Source organism: Mchenga conophoros, linkage group LG9, assembly GCF_057382185.1.
Source record: "Mchenga conophoros isolate Kocher_MC1m ecotype Shallow Benthic linkage group LG9, M_conophoros_male_GT1.1, whole genome shotgun sequence".
Lineage (NCBI taxonomy): Eukaryota > Metazoa > Chordata > Actinopteri > Cichliformes > Cichlidae > Mchenga > Mchenga conophoros.
The window spans coordinates 22,161,504-22,184,892 of record NC_140534.1 but is presented as its reverse complement, the minus strand read 5'-3'; the positions used below and the strand labels follow the sequence as shown (position 1 = coordinate 22,184,892).

Sequence of the window (23,389 nt, the reverse complement as noted above, 5' to 3'; positions counted from 1 at the left end):
CATGCAATAATGTTTACAGTCTGATATAGTTCTGGTCTCTATATATAATAATTCACTCATTAATTATTATAATTAGTAATAATTAGTAATTATTAATTACTCATTAATTCACTCATTTAAACTGGTTCAAATTATCCATAGTTAACTTTTTTCTTGAGGGAAACTTAATTATGATACCTGCTAATTAATAAATGTCTGGTTCTGTGAGATACAAATATATACAAGAAGTCTAGTCATGAAAACTAGAGCACAGACTTCTTGGGCAACAATGCTTTATCAGCATCAACTTGGCAGTCAAAGCAGCCACGTTGTTAAAATGCATACCTTTAAGGCTAGATGCAACAGGTGAATAAAAAATCCATACACTTGCTACAGAGAACATATTCAATTCAATTCAGTCTTATTTATATCGTTTCATATCACAAAAGCAGGTAAAGATAAAGATGCTACAATAGTACAGAAAAAAAAATCTAAAATCAAATAAACCCCTTTGAGTAGGCACTTGGCGAGAGTGGGAAGGAAAAACTCCCTTTTAACAGGAAAAAACCTCCAGCAGAACCAGGCTCAGAGAGGGGCAGTCCTTTCTGTATCCAACTGAAAGAAGATGGTTTTTCTACCCCTGTTAATGTGCTTGGCATATTAACACAGGAGTTTTCAAGGCTTCAAGTCTGAAGAGCTGCAGTATTTGGCACTTGCACAGGTTGTTGTTATTTATTTACAAGGTAACTACAAGGTAACTTTTTAGAAATATGAAGTAAACTCTTTCATCTACAACAGATGGAAGCTTTGTGACAAGGTGGCTCTTTCTCTGTTCTTCTTTCTCTTTGTTTTCACAATTGTATGTTTTTTTTGTGTGACTTGAAGGTTCATGCTTTGAATCAGGCCAAGGGCAGCTGCTGACTTCCATTGACCGATGATTATACTAGTCCTAATGGGGCTGTGAGAGTTCAGCCAAAGCTCAGGTAGATTTTGTTTTTGTTCTGATGGCCTTCTTGTGTCAGCCCCCCACAGTAAAATAAATATGTTTAAACCTTGAGCACTGTGAAAGCAATTCCGGCCCAGCTTCAGCTTGGCAGGGAGGGAGATGGGATCACCATATGAATTTACTTTGAGTATGCGCTGATAACTGTGTGTGTGTGTGTGTGCCTGAGTGGTGTACATTTACACTTGTATACAAGCGAGTGGAAAATGCATGTCTATATTTGTATTTGTGTAAATATACATGACATATCCATGCCTTATGGATGATGCTTAAGTAAAGAAAAGAATTAGAAAAAGCTCACTCTGTTTAAAAAGTGTATGTCTGTGCTTGCAAGTGTGTATCTTTGTATAAAGCCGACTTCTTACTTTGCACGTCAGCAAAAGCACAAACATCACCAAATGTACTTTTAAAGATATTTCAGCATGTGGTCACTTCCTATTACTGGTTCACATGTGTTCATATTACACATTGCACTTTTTAATGCAAACCTTATATACTTATATGCAGAAAAGAGGGAGCCCGGACTTTGCTGGTTTGTATATGAATTGCAGCCAAAACAGTGAAGAAAGTGAATGAAACCAGTGTGGAGTTTCCTTACAGTTGTATATCTGCACTTTATCACAAAACCGAGGTGAACACATCAAATCCTGGAATTTCAGGAATTGGACGAGCGCTTCATAAACAACCATCTGGAAAGATGAAGCCAAAAATTAAACCATGTGGAATTTTACTGGTTATATTTTCTATTGCTTCCTTGATAGAGAGAGAAAAGCAAATCACACAAGAAAGTGGTCCCCTTGGTCCTTTATCCTACAGTTGTGCAGCGGACTGCATTCAAAAGCATTTTTTACAATTAACTCAAAGCACGGACAATTTATTTTAAGACTAATTTCTTCAACCAGCACGGGCGTGAAGCATCTTGTTCTAATCATGTTTGATTTCTTATGCAACAAGAAATATCGCTTCTACCCAGAAATATGGAGCCACCAGCCACCTCTCATGCATTCATTCACAAATGCTAACGCACTGATGAGAGCTACCATGCCAGGCTCTGGCCCAACTGTGGGTCTCGACATATGGAAAGCATGATCTACCTGCTGACAGCTGCTCATTCCTCACATCTCTATGTTTCACGTCTCCCTAAGATGATTTTCTTTGCGTTCAGGAATTTTATGGGAGCCCATCGCTCTCTGCAAAAACTTCTGGAGCACTTTGGGAATTGGCCAGTAGCAATGCAAAGTATGTGAAATGTGTACATGAAAGGATGCCAAAGCCTACTCGTATTATAGGTGTCGTTTCTTGTTCACAGTGACTTTGAAAAACCGGCGGGTTTGAGTGTTCTTTCTTTCCCGTGTTAACTCGCCCCGTGTTATTTTTTTTAAGCTCAGTGGTGACTTTATAAACTGGGCAGATATTCACACAACATTCACAGCTTTGACATGTCACGACAGTTTAAACACTATCAGTCTCCCGGGAGACCGCAGTGAATTAAAGCAAAACATGCAGGGAGGAAATAACTGTTTGTTCCCTTCTGTGAACTGACATTATAGCACTAATAGTGGTAGAATGAGGGCTCGGGAGGGTTTGCATGAATGCGGCTCTATTGCACAACAAAGGCTCTGGAGGGGTGAAGCAGACCCCCGGAGCCGGCCCCTCAGAACAGCTGCCGTGTCCCAGCAGGACCAATTTCACTCAGTTAGAAGTTCAGCGGCTTTCTTGTCCTACTCATCCACATGTCAAAAGTTCATTTGAATAAAGTTAAAAGTGAGCTGGATTTGACTTCCCCACCCCACCCTCCCCACGGCTCTCTAATGTAATATATGAGCGGGGACTTGCACGCGCTCACAGAGAAAGACAAACAGGATGCTTCTACTCGGGTGACTGGGATGAAAGGGACCGTGTGCTTGGACGCAGCTTGAATTCGTCTCCGCTGGTCCTGAGTTAGACAGCGTAGCCCGCTGCCTCCTTTTCACTCTCACGGACTTCGGCCAAACTGTGTGTGAATGAGTCATACTCCAGTAACACCCTGAATACAGCGACTCTGAGACTCCTGATCGCAATTCGATGAGCAGTTATGGGGCATGTGCTCATGCCTGCAGTGAGAATAATAATGATAATGCTCTTTAGCGTGTGTGACAGAGGGTTGGTCCCTTGGTTTGGTTTTTAAGCATTATCCAAAAGCATGAATAGCGAATATGCTGAAGCAGTGAACCCAACAGCACATCAGCAGCAAGTACAGAAAAACAACTGAAAGCAGATCCTGTTTTTAAAAAAGTGCTTGTGATGGAGAGACTGTACATCATTAAACATATATTATGTATGGGCAAGAGGGGAAAAAATGCATAACTGGAGCAGAGTGGATGGTATTAAAGCTGGCTTTGAGGGAAAACACTGAGCAGAGGTGTTGTGTAAAACACTCAATTTGCCCAAATTACTAAAAATTAGGATGCATTAGTCATGGGAACTATTTGTTTGGCAGAAAAACACTTCAAAACTGCAGAGAGTCACAAGGATACTTTCCCCGAAGCTACTGCTGACTTTCACAATCATTACAGAATGTAGTGCAGTGATAAGTGGAAATGGACTGCCTGTTGTTACAGAGAGCAATCTTTAGAGGGCAAGAATAGTCTGCGTTAAACACTTAGTGTGTCGGGAAACTGAAATTTCAGCAATTTGTAACCAAATTTTATAAGACAGAGGGTGACAGTGATGGATTAACTTCAGTAGGATACCAGCTTTGATGTATTTAGACTGTAGACTGGTAAAAACCTTCTGGATAGTCAGCTGCTGTTCCTCTGTTTGCTTTTGGGTTACAACCGCATCGGTGGTCATAACAGCTGGAGGACATATCGTGGAAACAAGATCCTGCTGCAACAGCTCAAGTAGATGTTCTGCTTTGTCGTCTAGTTTTTCACTGTTTACTTTCATGTATTTTAATCTCTATTGAGCCTTTTTAGTTACTGTAAGATGTTGCAAGTCTAATCACTAATGACTTTTGCTTTAAAGTGGCTCTATTGTGCTTTTGCTTATTATCTGTGACCACAGTTTTAAATAATGAGGTCAGACTATATTGAAGTGATTCCTCTGAGCCTAAGATTCAGGCTTCAGACTGATCCAAATGATCCAAATCTCAGGCACACAGCTCTGACTGTGAGCATAGAAACCCCACCCACATGGTATTTAAACCATCTGTTTTTCAGGGGCAGCCAATCAGCACAAAGTTGGCTTAAAGGGAAAGAAGCTAAAAGAAGAAGCTTGCTTCAGACAGTGAATAAGTTGCAGGTATGTACCAGAGCCCAGCATGAAAATAAAAGAGTGTGTAAGTCATGTAAAGCTTCTCTTGCAGAGTGGAAATGAGGATAAAAGAGGCCTTCAAATAATTCATAATGTACAGATCTGTAAAGAAAGCCTCTGTAAACTGGGCAAAAAAAAAAACCATATGTTGCCTGTGCATGAACACACTTCTATACACACACAAAAATGCATGTACCACAACAGACGGACATGCATTGACTACAGTCTGAGTTTGAGTAGCCACATTTTTGAGGTTCTCGGCATGTTTGTGTGAGTCAACATGTTTAAGTGACTCGGTTTAAGTGGATAAAGGGGAGGTTTTGAAACTTCTTGATCTGGAGAGCTCTGTCGGCAGTCGTTGAGCCTGCGGCAAGCTGGACCTCACAGACTGTCAGCCACATTTATGTTCAGCCTAAAATCCTGCCATCAGAGGCAAAACCATTAGCGATGACTATCGGGACAGATGAGGTTCAGGCAGCCAGCTGTCTGTCCTGACATAGAATGATTCAATTAGAGCAACATGCTTGTAAATATCCAGGTAATTGTAGGTATGCAGCAACAGAAAGAGAGAAGGAGGTGGGCCCACACACTAAGGCCCTTTAATTCATGGCTTTTTATTCACACAAAAAAGGAGTTTTGTGATTAAAAAGAAGAAAAGGTCACGTCTCACTCACCGAACCTCTTGTATCCAAAAGACTGTACTTCCTCCTCGTCTGCAAAGTCGTCTGCGTGACATAATCAGAAACATATGACATAAATAGGTCACACAACTAGGGGTACACTGTATCTGAGACAGTTGTTAGGACTCCATAAATAACATAAAAGTGATAGAGACACTACCGGGCTGCTGCGTAGAGTCAAAAATGTATAAAGTTATCTTTAAATACAAAGATCAGGGCAGCCAATGAGGATTTATGCTAGAGATAATAGAGTATCATCTCCTCTGTGTATGTGTGAGTGTGAGTTTAGAGATAGGAGGTCCACAGAACTGTAAAAACCACAGGCTGCGGTTTCTCTGGGTTGTTGACAGTAAACCCTAATTACACTGCTACACTGCACTGAAGACTGGAGCGGAGCACAGAGAACATCGCTGGTAATGGTTAACAGATGGGGCCAGGAGGAGGGTGACATGGGTAAGGGGGAGTGATGGGGGAGCCAGGGAGGGATGACTTTTACGAAGGGGGGGCGTTTAGACTAGATCAGGAGCTACTGTTGCAGAGTGGATCACACATTCCTGAGTGCTAATTCCCCTCCAGTTCACTCTACACGAGGAAGATGCTGATGAATTAGAACGCCTGCAGATTGTTGTCTTTAATCGGCTACTTGTTGGAGTTTAAGCACAAACACAGCAGTCAGTGATGAAGCTCTGCAGGTGGTGCTCACTGGTCATCATCAGTCATACCCTTCTCTTTCTCATGCTTAAAATCAAGTGAATCTAAAGCCTCTCTTTTCTCTCGTTTGTTAGATCTGGGCTTTTTTTAAATTCTCACATTATCAGTTTAGCGGCCAAATTGCGCAAACATTATTTGGCGTTTTAATTCTTTCAATGGGATGAAACTGGTGGTGGAAAAAACTGCATTTTACAACTTCTGCTGCGCAGTAGCGTAATGTCATCCAGATGTGCGCACTCGCAGAACACAAAGAAACACTTACACGTTAAATCAATGCAATATTTGAATGAAAGTAAAGGTCTTGCACTTTTCTTTCTGCAGCAACAGTTACGTACCTTTCATGGCGTTTTATCACTCGTTGAGAACTGCAGAAGAGATGAGGACCGCTGTCACTTTATGCGCATCTCACCATCCAGTGCAGAAGTGTAAACTTGTTCCAACACACTATAATTAAAGGATTTTTTTTAAAGCTACAAGTCTGCATTGACTTTCATGACTCTCAGTTTAAATTCCCATCGTTTCTGCTTTCTTGCTCGCTGTGGCTCAGAAGAGTGTTTGCGGGAGAGCTCAGATGATCCCAGAGCGCTGAGCTAAAGGAGAGTTGAGCTGAGACTTAGACCAGTGTTAAGTTACACAAAGCAGCAAGTTGTGTTTCCGGTGGTCCTTTCAGAATAAATTGTAGTCGCCCCACCTCTTTTCCACCCCTTAAACCACAGAAAATACAACTTATTTCCGGAAGATGAAATAGATGCCTAATAGATGAAGATGCCTTTCACATAATTTGTTCCCATTTCTTCTTTCTATGAAAAAAATACCAAACATATCTCAGTTTATCAAATATAACAATGCAAATGATCAAAAGATATTACTGAAAACCTGGCACCTCTTGTCAAGTGGTAGCCCTAAATTCTATCTACAGGATAGGATTTCGCATGGCACTCGTTCCAAACAAACTGCTGATGCAATAAAAGCATATCTGAATTAAAAACACACACAATAGAACACTCTCTGCCATTCACTGGCTTTCCTACAGCTCGAACATCAACATTATTGAAGCAGTGTCGGATCATCCTAACAGGGAACAGAACAAAAGGCAGCCAACATTTTCCTGAAGCCTGCTTAAAGAAAATACAAGAAGCCCTGCCTAAGAGAGTTCAGGCTGTGTTTATAAAAAATATATATATTATCACACTAAATATTGACTTTTCACCTTTTTGCACAAGCTGTGTTTTTGCCTTATATATTGTATTTCCATTTGTGTATATATTTTTCAACAAGTGACTGCACATATTTTCCTAGTAAAATATAAAGATATGAAGGATGCCTCGGGTCTTTTGCACAGTTCTTGGTTTCAAGACATCAGAAAACAACTTCTGTGTCAAGCTCAAAATCTTTGCTTTGACACATTTAGGGGGGAAAACTAATCTATTGGTCATTTGTAACAACATATAGATGACATTTTCTGTCCTCTCTTTTAGACTTTCTAAGCGCTTTTAAGGTATCTAAATTTAATTTAGGCACGCTTTTATTGTGAAAGCCAAGATACTTCATTTCCGTCACTGGACTCAATTTCTGCATAACTTTCATACATAACTTGACAACCAAACTTGTTACTACATCTGTGCTGCACAGCCTTTCAAAGCAGTTACGGTCCCCGGCCCTCCTGCTGAGCCTCCTCCTGTGGGGACAGAGGAGGTGCGGACTGCTTTCAGCACTACAGACCGCGAGACGTCGCCCGACGCTGCAGTAATCCAGCCGGAGATGAGATTAGGTTACAGGGGTTTGATAGCAATCTCGTCCCCCGGGTAAAAATCTGGTACCCATTAGAGATAATTTCAAAGGTTGGAGAAGGTGGAGGGGAGCACCGCGACATTTCTGCCCAGTTTCTGTTTTGCATATTTAGGCTCATATCTCATGTCCTTCAAGGATTTAAAAATCATTTTAATATCAGCCTCCCTGCGGTAATAGATTAAATATGCTGTTTGGTGACGTGTTGTCGTCTGATTTATCACGGCAGCCCCACAATTCTGCAAAACACTGCAGAGTATTTTCCATTGCTTCCACAGAACAGGAGAGAATCCTGCAGGAAAAAATAGCAGGCATACAAAAACTAAAATCAAAAACTTATAGATTCAAGAAAAAGTCTTATGGCTGCGTGAGAGCTGTACTTCAAAGGTATAAAAAAAAGTTTGCATGATCCAGCTGCATGCATAAATTAGTGGAAAAACTATAACTATGCATTTTTATTGCCACGGTGTCTAAATGAGCTCTGTTTGATAAAGCACAATAAAATCCTCATGACAACATGGCTATATAGATGGTTGCACTTCCTCTAGAAACAACTTATTTTGCTGAGAAGTGTCCGCTGTTTATCCATATTAGACTGTAAGGTTCACTGGGCGCCATTTTTCTTTAACTCTTCCAGGTGTTGTGATAATTCCTGGACACTTCCTGTATCCACAGTCTTCAGATCACTGATCAAACACAGAGCTCCAGCTGCATCCTCCCAGACTAACAAGGAACATCAAAGAAATGAGACAGGCCCACTCTTGCATCTTCAGTCCAGGTTAGTGTCACTGGGTTACATGATGCTAATCTTTTTACACTCGTTCACTTTTCATGTCAGTAAATTTTCCAGAAACGGATGCAGACAACATCAAGTGTCTCAGCACTGGAATCCTCTGGGCTTGGAAGGAAAGCAGCACACATGTCCAGCTCAGATCTGTTTGTTCTTCTTTCTTTGGATAACACAGCCTTCTAACTCTGGCTCAGCACTAATAGCTTGAGTTTGACCCAGTGTGCCACATAACATACTTCAGACCAAGTTGAGATGATCAAGCAACTAATTACTTGTTTTACTAAAGGCTTCAAAACTGTTATTTTACTGTCGGCTATGATTGGAGCAGCAGGCTAGTATTGGGGCGCAGAGAGAGATCGTGGTGAGCTAATAAAAAGCAGCTGAGGGTCAGGTAGCTTACTACCAAGCTCCTGCTGGTCCTTATTCAGGGGTTGGGACCTCATTTGCTGGGTCAAGGCTTTCTGCAGTGGGTTCAGATTAGCAGGAGATTTAGAAAGCATACAGGAATTCCACATTTGCTACGGTGCCGCCATGTAGTGATTAGAAAAATGGCAACTCAAATCATTCAATTGCTGCAGGAGAGATTCACTGTTGGCAGACTAGAGAAAGTACTTTTCCATAGACTGCTGAGATAGTTTAATAACTTTTTAGTTTATTAAAACTGTACCTTAACATAACCGTTCATGCCCTAAAAAAAGAAAGAAAATTATGATCACTTGGGGGCAGCAGTGACAAGCTCTAAAAAATGATGAATTCTTACTGTAAAATCCTGTTTTTAAAAATAGTCTTAAATCTTCCACAGCTTAACTTACCAACAGGATTTTAAAATGCAACCACTATGACTTTATGCATGAAAAAGAGATATAAAAATAAGGTGAAAGAGGGCTGGGCTGTACTTTTATGTAATACCACATTGTACCACAAGAGGGGGCAGTGAGTCAATGTAACCTTTATCCAACCAGTAAATGATTAAACATTTTTATTTAGAATGGCAGCCTGCAAATTCCAAAGCATCTTAAATAAATATATATACTTTAAAAAAAAAAGAAGCAGCTGCAAACATCTGGAAAAATTTAAACAAACTCATTAGACCAACACTGCCTCCTGGTAGTAAAGTTTTCAGTTAAAGTTTTTAAGATTGATTAAAAAATAGTGTCTTTAATACAGCTCCAGGTGTGCGGCTGGAATTTTCCATCAGGATCCTGAGTCTACCTGGTATCGCCCCTGGGCAGGGCCATCTTCTCCTCTGCAGTTCTACACACCTGGAGCTGATTGCAGGCAATCAAGCCAGAGTGATTTAGGCCTCACGCTGACATTCATTCACCGCCAGTTCATCATCAACTCATGTTGGTAGCCAGCTTACATGGTTCAGGCTCTCCTTGTGATTTACTCTGCTAACCTTGTTTTCTTGTGACACAGTTCCAGGACTCACCTTGACTCAAACCTCAAGCTTAAGCTCCTCTTTTGGACTCAGGATACCTTACCCAATCTTTGAAATCACTCTGTGCCTCATCTGCCTGCCCTTCCGCTATTGCACATCATCAGAAACCTTCAGATCTCAGGTCAGCCATCCCACACCGTCCAGCTCACTCTGGATTCACGTCACCCCTCCCTCATTGCTTACTCACTCCACCTGCAAGTAAGAAAAGTTGTAAAACATACTAACCATCTACAGAGCTCCTCTCCACTACCCTTCCCTAATTCAGTTGTCCTCTCTCCTCAGTGTGACTGCTAAACTGCTACGTTCCAGTGTACATCAATTCCCCCCTCTCAATCCATGTCAAGCTAGCCACGTAAACTAGGCCTCGCCACGTCAAGTCCTGTGTTTTATTGCCTCTGTCCTTACTTATCATATTTTGAGTTTAACCAATAAACACCGTAAAACGTTCTGCTGTCTCTGCTCTGGGTTCCTACACAGTCCAGTTTTTGGACCAAGCTTTCGGTCTTATGACACACTATTTCTAAGTATGATGACTTCCAGGATCAGATAGTTTCCAGTTTTCTCTGTGTGGATGGAAGACAGATTGGTAACGAACTAAAGGAAGAGTCTGAATACGTAAGTGGAGAAACGCACAAATACTGATGTTTCAATGAGGAAAACTAAGTATAAAAATGTTGTATGTAAAGTTAGATGGTTAATTACTAAGTGATAATGCATACAGTCACAATATCATTCTCCATAACCAGAAGAGTTTCAGACAGAGTGCCAGAAAGCTTTGTAGCTGTTCTGGTTACTCATGATGACAGATGGGTTTCAGTAAGACACAAGAGCCTAAAGGATTACATGCAGTTTCTTTTGGCTGTTTATCACCAGCTAGTACATTTACAGCACAGGTAACCATATCACCAGGCATACAGCTGTATTACGTGAAGTTGAAATGACAGTGCACATTGTAGAGTCAGGGTTCTTATCGATCTAAACCATATTTCGCGTTCCCTGGACTGGATTACACAGCTGTCTTCTACTGATTTTTTTTTTGATACCCTACAGAAATGAATGGCTGCCTGGAATGGTAGAAAAACGGAAAACAAGCAACATAAACTGAAAGTCTACACAGTTTGTTGTTAAAGCTTAAACTAAGAGCAGCTGTATATCCTCTTTTCAGTTACCCTGTTTTGTGTATAGTGTGCACGTGTGCATGTGCAGTCCTCCTGCTCCCGTTGTGGCCTGCAGTGCAGAGCTTAACCCATGATTGAGACCATGCCAGTGTGTGTGCCAATTCTCTGCAGGGGGCTCAGGCTTACTGTCAGTCTGATAGAGATTAAAGCATAAAGTTTTACCTAAGGAGGGCTCTGGACTATGTTAGAGACCATTAAGTGCGTGAGACAGACAAACAACTGAGCACGTTATATTTACAGAGCATTAAAGTTGATCTGCAGGTATGCAGCGCGCATAAGGCTTAATAACCAATAATGCAAACACACTAATAGGATCTGTACTGCTGAGTAGATCCATAAAAATAGAACAATCCTCGGAGGAACCAGACTGTGTCAGTCTCATTCTTCCATAAGCACAAGCTGCTTCTTTTTTTTTTTTCGGGAGTCGGATAATTTCAGAGCTCTCAAGGTAAAAGCTTGTTCTACATTTCTTCGGTTTGTGTTTTGCACAGAATGGCACAGTTGCAGTGCAACAGCAGGCTTGGATGAGATATTGGAGGAGACTTGCAATACAGCTGTTGTTTTTTTTAAACTAGATATTTTAAATGTTTGCAACCTGGAAGACATCTTACTCTGTGTTCACTGAAGGTTAATGGGAATAATTTGCATTGATAAGACGCCATAAACTAAATAAATATGCAGTATTCAGAGCAAAAACACACAGTTATGGTTGTTTCCTGTTATTTACTATTTACTTGCTGTTGCTTTCAGCTCATTTAAGAAAAAAATTGTGTAGTAATTTGAGGTTTTGTTGTGTACATTTTTTGGATATTCACCTTTATGTATAATTCATCTGCACTTTATGGTAGCAAGCCATCATATTTCCTAATGTGATACTAATGAACAAATCCAAAAAGATTAACTGACAGCTGCCTTAGTGGATCTGTTCAGCTCATCATGTTTATTGGTTTGACATTGATTTCATATTGGATACTAATGAACTGACATTTTATCCACTCCCCTTCATCCTGTAAATATTATATATAAATTTGCTTGTGAGCTGGCACCACCATGTGGTCGTTGTTTCTTTTTGCTAGAAAAAAAATTTCTTCTCCTGTTCTGAAGCTTGAGGCACGATGTGGAGGTTTCTTGCTCAGATTCTCTTCATCGCTGAAGTCATGCTCTGTGCCGCCGACTCTCCTCCGATCAGCGAGGAAACACTGAAAAGTAAGGCCTTCGCTGACGGAAAAGAAAAGCGAAAAACAAGACACCAGTGATTACTGTTGCAGAGCTTAAAGTATTGTGTGTTCCACGGGTGTGTGCAGGGCTTTCCGCAGCGGGAGAGCAGTATGTTGATGAGGAACTAAAGGGAACTTTGCTCGGAGTGAAGCAGGTGAAGGAAATGATGGAGAAGAAAGAAGAGAAGCACAGGCACCTGATGGATGCACTGAGGCACAGCAGTGATAAGAAGAAGGTGAATTCTGTTCGTTTTGCACTGTGCTGATCGTCCAGTTTCAAAAATCCTGCACAGCATTTGTGGCTGGTTAAGATGTACCCGCAATTAAAACCGTGTTTAAACGGTTTCATGCCAGTCCTTGTGCATTTTTCTGAAACCCACCACATATTTTCTGCTTCACAAAGACAAAGTCACATGGAGAGACCTCAAAGCAGACAGTGAAAAATGAGTGTGGGAGTGCAGCTGGTTAAGTGAGTCTGGGGTGTAGTTTTACTACAGTCAGGATAAATTAACTGTCTCTAGATTATTATATTTTCTGAGTGTTTTCAGAACGCAGGGCAGGGCAGAGTGCCAGAGCCTCAGACTTCATCTTATCCTCTGTGGTTTATTAAAAGGGAATGTATCTGTGACAGAGTTTTCTGTTTTTTGGGTTGGGTTTTAGGGGGTGATGCAGCTGGCCAAAGAAACACAGCAAAAAGTCGAGGAAGCCGAACAACAATGTCAAGATTTAACCAAATCTTCCTTTGGGGAGTGCCAACCATGTTTGGAAGATTCTTGTAAGGCCTTCTATACATCTACGTGTCGCCGCGGCTTCGCCTCTTTCTCGTTCAAGGTTTGACTTCAGCACATTCCAACAAATGGAATCTCTTTAGGACTGATGTTTAAGGTGCAAACATATCTCTGTGAATCTCTCTCCCTCCCTTCAGGTAGAGGAGTTTTTCAGGAAAATGGCCACTAAGTTGGAAGATGCCGAGCAGGTCCACAATAAAAATCAGGAGAATTCAGGTGAAAATGTCGCAGCTGAAAAGCAGGTCACAGAGGACAAATCCAATATGGAGCTGCTGCAGGCTGAAGCATCGTTCAGCGACCTGTTGTCAAACATCAGCCTTTTGTACAACCAGAGCATTGGTCTGGCCAAGAAGATGCAACCCGTGTTTGGTCACGCCTTTCTAGAAACCTTTGCCACTGAGCTGCAGTCCAGCACGCTTTCGACCAGAGGGTCAAGCTCTGGCTTCCTTGGGTCGGTGGGTTTGGAGCACGTTCTTCACTCAGTGCTTGACTTTGGGAAGAGCGTGCTGGAAGGCTTCAGTGCCCCAGTGGCTGATTTGTTTGAGGAAATAAAAGAAGCTGAAGAGTACGTTCAGCAATCAAGTCGAGGTATCTGATGCACAACGCTGCACTCTTAAATGTGTGTGTTTGTAGACAATGGTTGTTTGTGTGTAACATAATTCATGTCCACCTACAAAGATACAGGCTTGTTTTCTGCAATGGGACCGCTGCAGAGCAGATATATGTGCAGAAGACTCCGCAGACAAGCATCAGAGTGCTGGAAGCTTCAAGACCTGTGTGAGACATGCAGGGATTATCTGTTAAAGGGTAAATCCAGATTTATTTTGCCGCTCTTCCCACACAGACACATATAAACAGTTTAAAACTGGTTTTATTTGATGTTAAAAAGAAGGAAAACTATGGAAAACAAAAAATGTCTGTCACAATTTCCTAGAGTCTCAATGCCACATAGCTTGTTGGGTCTGAAAAACTGTCCAAACCCAACAATGTGGTCAGATTAAAATGATTTAGCAGACACAAAAACAGAACATTCACATCTGAGAAATGGGAATCAACTTGTTTAGGGCATTTTTGAGGCTTTACTTGTTAAAATAGTTGTTGATTAGTTTTCTCTTGACTGAGAGGATTTTAAAAAATGGTTTTAACGCTTTTTAGATAGATGCTTAAAATTCTTTCATCAGGAATAATGCAAAAAAAAAAAAAAGTCCTTTAGTTCAACATGAACATCTGGATTTCTGCCTCCTCATACAGCATGCCCCAGCATGCAGCAGTTGCACTCTGAGATGGAGGAGATGTACATGCTGCTGAACGCCTCCCGTCAGCAGTATGACGGCAGGCTGCAGCTGGTCCACAGACACACAGCAGACACTCAGATGTGGCTCAGCAGCATGCATGACAAGTATGGCTGGGTCAGCCAGCTGTCCAACAGCACAGTGGACCCACACAGCATCTTCAGTGTGATATTGGTATGTGGCTAGTGATGCTGCATCTGTAGACATTATCTTTGCTGTATAAATTGGGAAGCTTTTATTAAGGTTGCAACAAGCCAAGGTTGCAATTTTGAGTCAGACGGCTACTTTCATTTTCATCTCTTCTCATCTTTTAGGTGAGTCCACAGCAACAGATAAAGAATAACAAGCCTAAAGCAGACAGCAGTGTCACTGTCTCCATAATGGATTCAGCCCCAGTAACCATACTGGTCCCAGCAGATCTGGAGGTGGATGACCCTGCTTTCATCCAAAATGTTGCTCTAGAGGCTCTGACACTATATAAACGGAAGATAAAAGGTATTGATCCCACGATTGTGGTCCCTTAGTGCAGTATTTGGCTACCAGCATCACCTGGCAGAGTTCCAAATTGAATTTAACCCAGATGAACTGCGATCATTTGAAAGCGCTTTACACTGCGATCGCTACAGATTGGATAGTATGTTGCAATCCAAGATGATAATGTGACTAGAAAAACAATCATACATTCCTCTTTTTATTGACTTGTTTAAAAAGATTAATTGGATCTACATGAAATCAATCTCTAATTATATTATATTTTTTGTTTTTTAATGGTCTGTACACTTACATAATGTAAAACTTAATAGTTTTTTTCTGCACAGGAATGGAGTAATGTGATCATACCACCATGGGAACAGTTTCTTCATGCAGAGTGAAGAGTCCAGGACATTCAGGTTTTCTCGTGCACAATTAAGCTGATCTGTATAATACTTGAAAATGCACCGCATAGACCTCTAAACCTTCATATGCACAGTTTATGTTGTTCTTATTCATGTATTTTGATGCTTAGATTTTTAAACGTCTACGCAATAAAACAGTGTACACTCCTCAACCTCTATTTTGTTTGTTATTTATGTCACGAGTACTTTTGAATTTAGTTTTTGAATCGTACTTCATAGTATGTTTTGTTTACAGTTTTAAATAAATGCAAACCGTGGTTTGCATCTCGTAAATCTGTAAGAACAGTGAAAGGGTGACTTTTGTTCGTATGCATTTCTCTTATCAATTCATAGTTTTCAATCACGTGATCGACTCACTAATTTGGCGGTAAAGGGGCGCAGTGGTGTTTTGCCCACGTGAACCTTGCTTTGTTGCACATGCGGAAGAGGTCCATATAAGAAAAATCTTCTCCTTCTATGATTGGCCGTTCTATCGCTGTACCCAGAACAGCCAACCAGAGAAGCAGTTTGACTGGGAGCGCAACAAAATGCAAAAAATGAGCGGGAGTTCTTCAGTTGATTCTGAGGCTGGAAACACTGAAACAGTTTATTTACAAAAATGCCCGCAACTTCTGAAATACACGCCGGGGAGCTGCCGAAGCAGGGCAGCTGTGAGAAAGAGGAAAAGCAGCGGCTGACGACGGCGGCCGAGAAGCAGAAAAACTCTGGATTTTTCTGTGATGAACAAGGATATCTGAGTCTGGTGGAGCACATCTTGGAGAACGGCCGCTTAAAGGGGGACCGAACCAACACTGGAGTCCTGTCCCTGTTCGGCGCTCAAGTCAGATACAGCCTGAGAGGTACAGTTTACAGCTAGCATGGCATTGTATCTGTGTGTTAAAAGTACTGAAAACAGAAGGACTGCATGAAGTAATATGAAAAAGTCTTCCTAAAACAAAGTAATCTGCACCTTTTAGTCTGCTAACCACTGTAATTGACTTACAAGTATAAAGTGGCATAACATTAAAATATAAAATAAAGGTAGTCGTTGCATAAATACCCATCTGCAAATGACAGCTGCTTCCTACTTCCTCAGCAACATCACGTAACGTTTTTGGTTTTTGTTTTTTTTTTTTGCGCAATCTTTCACAGACCAGTTTCCCCTGTTGACAACAAAGAGAGTGTTCTGGAGAGGGATCCTTGAGGAGCTGCTGTGGTTCATCAGGGTGAGCCTGGCAGGAAAACAAAAGAAACACAAGTCAATGAAAATCTTGCCAGTGTATAAATTAGATCTGATATTTTTGCAATCTGTCACAGGGATCAACAAATTCCAAGGAGCTGTCAGAAAAAGGAGTGAAGATCTGGGATGCCAACGGGTCTCGGGACTTTCTGGACAACCTTGGGTTCACTGACAGAGAAGAGGGTGACCTAGGACCTGTGTATGGTTTCCAGTGGAGGCACTTTGGTGCAGAGTACACAGACATGCATGCAGGTACAGTTTTCACCCAGTTGAATGAAGCTGTGAAGTCATTTGTCAGGATCAGATCTGCTCACCAAACTGTAGCCATGCATATAATTTTTCCTTTATTTGTCCATATTTTTATCCCAGTAGAAGAAAAGCAATGCAGGTTTGTTTGTGGTTGGTGCGGCAGCTATACAAGTAACTGTCTGAATTACTACATATAACTGGAAGTGCATGAGGAAACATCCACCTTTGGACTTTATAGTTAATTTGTTCACTCAAAGGTATTTGAGGGCCACCCTTTATTTAGTCATTCTGAATATTTCATAAAGATGCACAGAAATTCTGTAAAACATACAGCAGGCTGTGGGTTTTTACAGGTGTTATCTTATATGGAAATGCTGCTGTAAATGAAAATCATTTGTAGAGATGTCGAGTTTTCATGTTTTTTCCTGGTTTCATCTTTGGACAGATTACACAGGACAAGGTGTTGACCAGCTGCAGAAAGTCATTGACACCATCAAAACGAATCCAGAGGACCGGCGCATCATCATGTGTGCCTGGAACCCCAAAGGTGAGGCCAACGGAGACCTTTTGCTTTAAGTCGCATTTGGTGAAGAATTATACAAAAGGTAAATCTTTGTCGTGTCTTGTGGTGTTGCAGACCTTCCTAGGATGGCGCTGCCCCCCTGCCACGCACTCTGCCAGTTCTACGTGTGCGACGGCGAGCTGTCGTGTCAGCTGTACCAGCGCTCAGCTGATATGGGATTAGGGGTGCCTTTCAACATCGCCAGCTATTCACTTCTTACCTACATGATTGCACACATTACAGGACTCAAGGTATGGCCAGTGCATTCTTGTCATATTTGATACCTGTTTGGTCCAGCAGTGTCCCCTCTATCGCATCACCTGATATATATTTTTTTAATCTGTCCATTCAGCCGGGCGACTTTGTTCACACCCTGGGAGATGCTCATGTTTACCTCAACCATACTGAACCTCTCAAAGGGCAGGTGGGTTAGTTAAATGTGCTTCTTGCATGTCTCATTGCTTCTTTTTTTTTTAAATTTCAAACTTACACGTTTGTTTGTGTTTCATGTGCAGCTTCAGCGAGAGATCCGACCATTCCCCAAACTGAGGATCCTGAGAAAAGTGGAGAAAATCGATGATTTCCGCATGGAGGACTTTGAGATCTACGACTACAACCCACATCCCACAATCAAAATGAAGATGGCTGTGTAAACTCAAGTCACAACGTTGTTCTGAATGAACAGTATGCTCTCCACTGTAATGTGTGCCTGCTTCATTCATGCTAAAAGTTCAGTTTTTTTCTGTCTGGTTTGGGTGAACTCTCTTTTAAGCCTTAAGCACTTCAAAGTGTTTTTTTCTCTCTCTTCAAGTTCTTTGTTTTGTGTTTTAAATGAATAATTATCTAAGTCTGTAAATAAAGATGTTAACTTTGTCAGCTTGAGCGCAATCTAGTTGTACATTCAGTACAAAATATGACACTGGTGGGTAAGTGGAGAGTTTGCTTTGATTTTTAGTTTATTTAAAGAGTTTGAAGATGCTAGTTGTGACTTTGCAAGACGTCACAAAAGTTAAAAGATGTGTTCATATATCCTAATAAAGGACGGGTTTACCAATTAAAACTAAGTAAAGGGTGTCACATACAGTGAGCCCAGGTTGCCTACAGCTTTGTCCACAAGTCTTTAATTCCATGTATTTGCAACTTCCTATATGCTAACTGATGAACTGGAGTTGTACACCCATGAACTGTTTGGCTTAAACAGGGTAGCAGCCTTCAGATATCTTGTTAATGGGTTTCTGCTGCAAAGCACTGCATAGGAGGGAAATTCTTCAGAAGACAGAATTTAGAGGATTTACATGACAAGTGCTTATGAAGGAAAGATGACCACAATCTGATGACTTAAGAGGACTTAATACAAGGTTTACAGCTTGACTTGTAATTTTTCAAGTTTCATTAATATAGTTCTATTTCACAGCAGCAGTTTTCTCACAGCACTTTACATTATAAAGGAAAGACCAAAGAGTATTAAAAAAAAATCAAATGATTCACTAAAGCTTGGCACTTTGTTCAGTAAGAAGAAAAATATTCTATTTACGGTAACAGAAAAAGAGCTCTGGAGAAAGTTAATTTCAGTTCCCCAGGCTTTCTGAAAGACTTTTTCTTTGGACATTTTCAGTCCAGTCCTTTTATGTGACAATTTCAGAATGTTTTTTCCTCTCCAATGTTTGTACTGTACAAATGTAAAATGTTTAAAATACAGTCCCTATTTCTTTATTTCCTGTTTCCATATGTCTCCTTCAGGGTACTCATGTCGGTTCACAGATTCCTCCAGCATCTCACAAGAATAGCCTGGATCCTGAAATCAAAGAGCAGAACGATCTATACCAGCAGCTGTAAACAACGCAAAGTTGTTTTTTTTTTCAGAGTAATGCAGATTGACTTCCTAATCAGTTTCTTGCCTTCGGTGGCATATAGTGGGCGTCTTGAATCACTACAGGACTAGTGAAGTGCTCGTGGAGGTGGTCTACATATTCACACATTCTGGGGGGAAAACAAATCAAAAAGTCAGTGTTTGGTTATAATCACTGAGATCAAACTGTTGATAAAAATAAACGCTGCTCCTACCGGTTCCTGAGATCCGCAGACACGCAGATGTAATCAAACAGAATCAGATGCTGGACGAGCTCACAGAGCCCGACTCCACCGGCATGAGGACACACAGGCACTGAGAAAGAAGAAACGCAAACCCACGAGTTTCCTCTGTGTAGGCAGTATTTGTCTAATAACCTTTGAGGGCCTTTGGCAACTTTTAAAAAACATGCCTTGGGGATCTGTATGATTCATGATTGTTATTCCTTGAACTTTTACCTTGGAACTTGTAAGCCATCAGCAGCACGGCCAGGTTCTCGTTGACACTGCCCAGCCTACAGCTGTCTATCTGGACAAACTGCAGTGCAGAGGCCTGCAGGAACTGCTTAAACATCACCCTGTTGTGACACTGGAGAGAAAACTCAACTCAACTCAACTAAAAATATAACCCATCAAAGATATGCTTGTTGGAACAGACCTGAGCTCTGACCTGCTCGCCTGTTGCCACTCCAATCCCCAGTGGAGCCAAAGCCTGCAACAAGAAAGTTGTTTATAACTCAACAGCCCTGGATGGATGACTCAAGAGGGTCCTGTTCTTGTGTTTATTGTTACCCTTAATATTATTCATTAGAAATCAATGATACAACCATATAGAGGTTTAAAACGACTGCCAAGGGATGCAAAATAGCCACAGAAAGACATAAAATGTATCTGATGGTTGCTTTGTTTTGATGATTTTTCAACCTTTCTGTTGTCCCATATACATACTGTATCACAGAAATGCCTTTCATACACATAAACAAGCTGAAAACTAGAAATTATTCTCTTACCTTGGAAATAGCAGCATGACCCAGGATGTCATCTGGAGACGTGGGCTCCTCGATCCAAAGGGGTTTGACCTCAGCCAGTCTGGACACCCAACTTATGGCCTCGGCTACGTCCCATCTCTGGTTGGCGTCGATCATCTAACAGGAAAATAAACCCCTTTGGTATAATTTCCTAATGCCATTACACATGCAGGGGCAAGAACAGGCTTACCAATGTGCTGCTGGGTCCAATCATTTTCCTTATGAGGCAGCACCGGCGTATGTCGTCCTCTAGATCAGCGCCAACCTTCACCTTAAATCTGGTCCATCCACTTTTAAGACCATCCGAGCAGAGCTTAACAGAAACATGACTGTCATTATAGTTAGTAGTATGCCTAACTAGGCACACTGTTTGCTGAGCGATTTATACAACAGAGACCTGCTTGAGCTGCTGGTCTGAGTATCCGAGCCAAGCACAGGAGGTGGTATATGCAGGATAACCCTCTTTCAGCATCTGATCCTCTGATGGAAAAAAGATATGTACTGAATTAAATTGTGTTTAAATGGAATAAACTGGCCTTTTATGGTGGCTGAAAGGGCTCTGGTTGATTTCTAAAGAGGCAGTAATTAGTGTGCTCACCTCTCTGCTTCTTGCCCTCCTGTGCTTTCACAAGTATGTCTAAGAAAAGAATGAAGACAGAAGGAGTGTGACACAGCGTTTTGGTAACACTGCATTTCTCAAACTGTACTGGACACACTCAATGACGTCAAAAACCAGTCTCACCCAGAGCTTCTTCCTCTGTAAGCACATCAGTGATGTATCTGAAGTCGATGCACGACACAATCTGCTTCGGGTCCTGAATTGACAAATACATGGCATGATATTTCCCTTGTGATTACATCTCGGATATAAATCGGTGGAGTAAATTATCTCTGACTCACCATGTCCACGAGCAGCTTCCACAGCGGCTGTGGAAAAAGTCTGTGAGCCATGATGTGTCATGCTTTATGAAAGAAACAAAGTTTTACTTATTAAGCTTCATCTGAGATTTCCCCACCTTGCCTTCAGCTCTTGCCCAGAGGTCCCACACAGCATTCAGGACTGCAGCAGTGGCCAGGTGGATCACTCCTTTCTCTGGGCCTAACTGTACCAGACGAGAGTCATAATTACATCTAGCAAAACTGGAGAGTACACCGCCGTTTGTTAATAGACACATTTTTCATCATGCATTTATTAACTAGGTCTCTTTTTATAGTTAATTATTGTTGGAGGCTTTTTTGGCATGAAAAAACAAGCATACATTATTCAACAACACTGGCAAAGCCACCAGTCTGAATAAGCTGTCTCGTATGGATACAAAAGTGTGGGCACCGCTAGATAAATGACATATTTTATAAATATAAAATATGTCATTTAACATTTATTCATTAATCATATTGATATTAACCCATAAGTGTTAAACACCGAGTGAATATCAGCAGATTCCATCAGTCAAGTGAAACTGATATTAGCTTGAAATCTAAAGAAATGACTGTAATCTGGTCATGTTTGTTATGTTATGTTTGTACTCTCACCCATCTCATCTGGCCATCACTGGTCAGGAGGCGGTAAAATCCACGGAAGTTACTCACAATCTCCTGCAAAGATTTGCCGATAACTAGTCCTGCAAGGGCCTTGACAGCGCACAGCACTGTGGGGTTTCAACCAGCAACAAAAACAAAGAAAAACTGGATGAAGATCAAAACTTCAACAAAGATCTATAATTTTAATAAACCTCATTTAAACAGATACAGGGACTGTGGAGTCTGAGAAGACAGCCCTGCAACAGCCAAGTTATGATGTTCGGTGTTTTGTCCAGTTTATCTCCCTGTTGCTCTGTGCCACCCTACACAAAGGCGTCTCGCTCATAAGCCTGCACTCTTTGATATCCACTGTGACTAATTGAGGGTGAGTGGGAAGAGAAGAGAACAGAGAGAGACAGAGTAACAGTTACACTATGTTAGACAGAGATGAATAATTACTAATGAATATTTTTCAGTTTCAACAGTTTTCAACAGTAGTTTCCTGTTTTATTTTGATAGTCTCTTGCCTTGACAATATTTTCTGTTGCTGCAGCGTCAAGAGGACTTGAGTCATGAACTCAAGTGCTCTTGATGCTTTATAACCAGCTACTTTGCACGTACAGCGAGTGAAAGCATTGGGTGAACCGAATGAGGCGAAATTAAATCGAGCTATTAGACCTGAGTGAATTCGTATTGATCAGAGTTAGAACAACTAAAATAAACTTAGATTAACCTGAAAGGAACTAATATAGGTTAAGCGGTAGTTGATACAAATCAGGATTTAAAACCAAACCTGGGAAGGGGGAGAAATATATCTTTGTTTTGCTTTTGTTTGTTTTTTTATCTTCTTGTTTTATTTAAGATAACTAATGCCATATATATACACCATATACACATTTTTATAGTCAATCCTCATGTATTTACTGTGTGCATATTAACTAGTAATCCATCCTTATTCCAGCATCTATGAACCACCATACATGTTATAAATGTTATCGTTTTTGTCATGTTCATATCATGTCAGTATTCTCTGTAATGTAACTGAAATCCATTGACTAAAACTACCACAAGATGGCAGTGCAGGGCTTGGAAATTAAAAAGAGAAAAATCATCCAAGATCGGACATTTTCTCTGCAACTTTTTAATCATTAAGGAGCATGTAGGCCATAGAAACACCGACAATAAACCATAATGTGGCTGATTTCTGCATTGTTAATGTTTTTTTAAACAATTTGGTGGTGTAAGTTATGAGACGTTGTATTCATGTAAAAATCTACATCGCAGTTGTAATTTTGCTCAATAAAAAACAGCAGCGTTTTCACATTTACTCTATATAGCTGAGATTTTTTTCCCCTACCGAAAACCTTTTGATAAAATTCACACTGTTCAAGAACCAGAAATTCCGAGCTCACTGCGTGCACTTGAATGCAACAGCAAGTTTGTTGTGGTGGCTTCGTCAAAGTGGGTCTTTAAGGCCGCCCCGCGTGGGTCTTACCGATCTCGGTGCCTTTTCCCAACGTGAACGTGAGGCCGAAACCTTTGAGGCCGCTGTCCGTGTCGAGGACCACATAGGCGGCCGAGTAGTCCGGGTCGGTGTGCTGCAGCGTGGACATGAGAGGGAGGGGGGAAAGGTCTCATTCTTGTGACTGTGTCTGTGAATGCGAACATGCACGCGCGTGGAGAACGAGCTGCACCAACTTCTTACCATCGCGTCTGAGCCGTGCTGCTCCAGGGACGTCGGGAACCTCACATCCCTCACTCTCAAATTAACAATTTTGTGCGACATCTCTGCGCACAGATTAAATCTGTCATGTGATCGAAGCGGTTTCTGCTGTTGTGACCTCTGTAAGCTTACCCCACCCACTTCACCGTGTCGTGCCGGTTTAAACATTAAAGATGAGGCTT

General features: G+C 41.3%; 4 protein-coding genes across 5 annotated transcripts in view; 2 read left to right on the top strand and 2 right to left on the bottom strand.

The window, feature by feature from the left end:
* LOC146567248 (collectin-12-like) overlaps nucleotides 1-6,310 on the bottom strand; it is a 43,013-nt gene extending 36,703 nt beyond the window's left edge. The window contains exons 1-2 of the mRNA XM_085286956.1: nucleotides 6,003-6,310; nucleotides 4,951-5,001 (exon numbers count right to left, since the gene is read on the bottom strand). Coding sequence (XP_085143082.1) covers nucleotides 4,951-5,001; nucleotides 6,003-6,009 — 58 coding nt within the window. The 5' untranslated portion in view covers nucleotides 6,010-6,310. The remainder of the gene's footprint in view (nucleotides 1-4,950; nucleotides 5,002-6,002) is intronic.
* Nucleotides 6,311-11,053: 4,743 nt separating this feature from the next.
* LOC146567247 (clusterin-like protein 1) lies at nucleotides 11,054-15,208 on the top strand. Of its 2 annotated transcripts, XM_085286952.1 has the most exons (9): nucleotides 11,056-11,312; nucleotides 11,969-12,070; nucleotides 12,169-12,317; nucleotides 12,742-12,912; nucleotides 13,007-13,457; nucleotides 13,548-13,676; nucleotides 14,121-14,335; nucleotides 14,476-14,656; nucleotides 14,980-15,208. In XM_085286952.1, exons 2-9 carry the CDS (start codon nucleotides 11,980-11,982, stop codon nucleotides 14,988-14,990), a joined length of 1,398 nt encoding a protein of 465 aa, XP_085143078.1. In that variant the 5' UTR covers nucleotides 11,056-11,312; nucleotides 11,969-11,979; the 3' UTR covers nucleotides 14,991-15,208. The 2 variants fall into 2 exon arrangements, with proteins under 2 accessions (XP_085143079.1, XP_085143078.1); XM_085286953.1 differs by lacking the exons at nucleotides 11,969-12,070; nucleotides 12,169-12,317 and having other exon boundaries at nucleotides 11,054-11,312.
* Nucleotides 15,209-15,353: 145 nt separating this feature from the next.
* On the top strand, nucleotides 15,354-17,969 carry tyms (thymidylate synthetase). The gene is made up of 7 exons (XM_085286954.1): nucleotides 15,354-15,896; nucleotides 16,189-16,262; nucleotides 16,354-16,528; nucleotides 16,971-17,072; nucleotides 17,163-17,338; nucleotides 17,440-17,511; nucleotides 17,603-17,969. Exons 1-7 carry the CDS (start codon nucleotides 15,656-15,658, stop codon nucleotides 17,738-17,740), a joined length of 978 nt encoding a protein of 325 aa, XP_085143080.1. The 5' UTR covers nucleotides 15,354-15,655; the 3' UTR covers nucleotides 17,741-17,969.
* On the bottom strand, nucleotides 17,913-23,375 carry enosf1 (enolase superfamily member 1). The gene is made up of 15 exons (XM_085286950.1): nucleotides 23,190-23,375; nucleotides 22,980-23,082; nucleotides 21,497-21,612; nucleotides 20,980-21,066; nucleotides 20,864-20,890; nucleotides 20,706-20,778; nucleotides 20,562-20,600; nucleotides 20,361-20,443; nucleotides 20,154-20,276; nucleotides 19,946-20,080; nucleotides 19,606-19,647; nucleotides 19,395-19,524; nucleotides 19,152-19,251; nucleotides 18,986-19,067; nucleotides 17,913-18,882 (listed from the first exon to the last, which is right to left on the bottom strand). The coding sequence occupies exons 1-15, from the start codon at nucleotides 23,373-23,375 to the stop codon at nucleotides 18,790-18,792; spliced, it is 1,419 nt and encodes a 472-aa protein (XP_085143076.1). The 3' UTR covers nucleotides 17,913-18,789.
* Nucleotides 23,376-23,389: the final 14 nt, after the last annotated feature.

Excerpts from the sequence above, each read along its gene's own strand:
- enosf1 (XM_085286950.1), bottom strand. The coding sequence starts at position 23,375 with ATGTTTAAACCGGCACGACACGGTGAAGTGGGTGGGGTAAGCTTACAG. Across the intron at positions 20,779-20,863 it reads GGAAGCTGCTCGTGGACATG|GACCCGAAGCAGATTGTGTC; the intron begins GTGAGTCAGAGA and ends TTGTCAATTCAG. Across the intron at positions 19,648-19,945 it reads GTCATGCTGCTATTTCCAAG|GCTTTGGCTCCACTGGGGAT; the intron begins GTAAGAGAATAA and ends TTCTTGTTGCAG.
- LOC146567247 (XM_085286952.1), top strand. The coding sequence starts at position 11,980 with ATGTGGAGGTTTCTTGCTCAGATTCTCTTCATCGCTGAAGTCATGCTC. Across the intron at positions 12,318-12,741 it reads ACAGCAGTGATAAGAAGAAG|GGGGTGATGCAGCTGGCCAA; the intron begins GTGAATTCTGTT and ends GTTGGGTTTTAG. Across the intron at positions 13,458-13,547 it reads CGTTCAGCAATCAAGTCGAG|ATACAGGCTTGTTTTCTGCA; the intron begins GTATCTGATGCA and ends CCACCTACAAAG.
- tyms (XM_085286954.1), top strand. The coding sequence starts at position 15,656 with ATGCCCGCAACTTCTGAAATACACGCCGGGGAGCTGCCGAAGCAGGGC. Across the intron at positions 17,073-17,162 it reads GTGTGCCTGGAACCCCAAAG|ACCTTCCTAGGATGGCGCTG; the intron begins GTGAGGCCAACG and ends GTGGTGTTGCAG. Across the intron at positions 17,339-17,439 it reads CACACATTACAGGACTCAAG|CCGGGCGACTTTGTTCACAC; the intron begins GTATGGCCAGTG and ends CTGTCCATTCAG.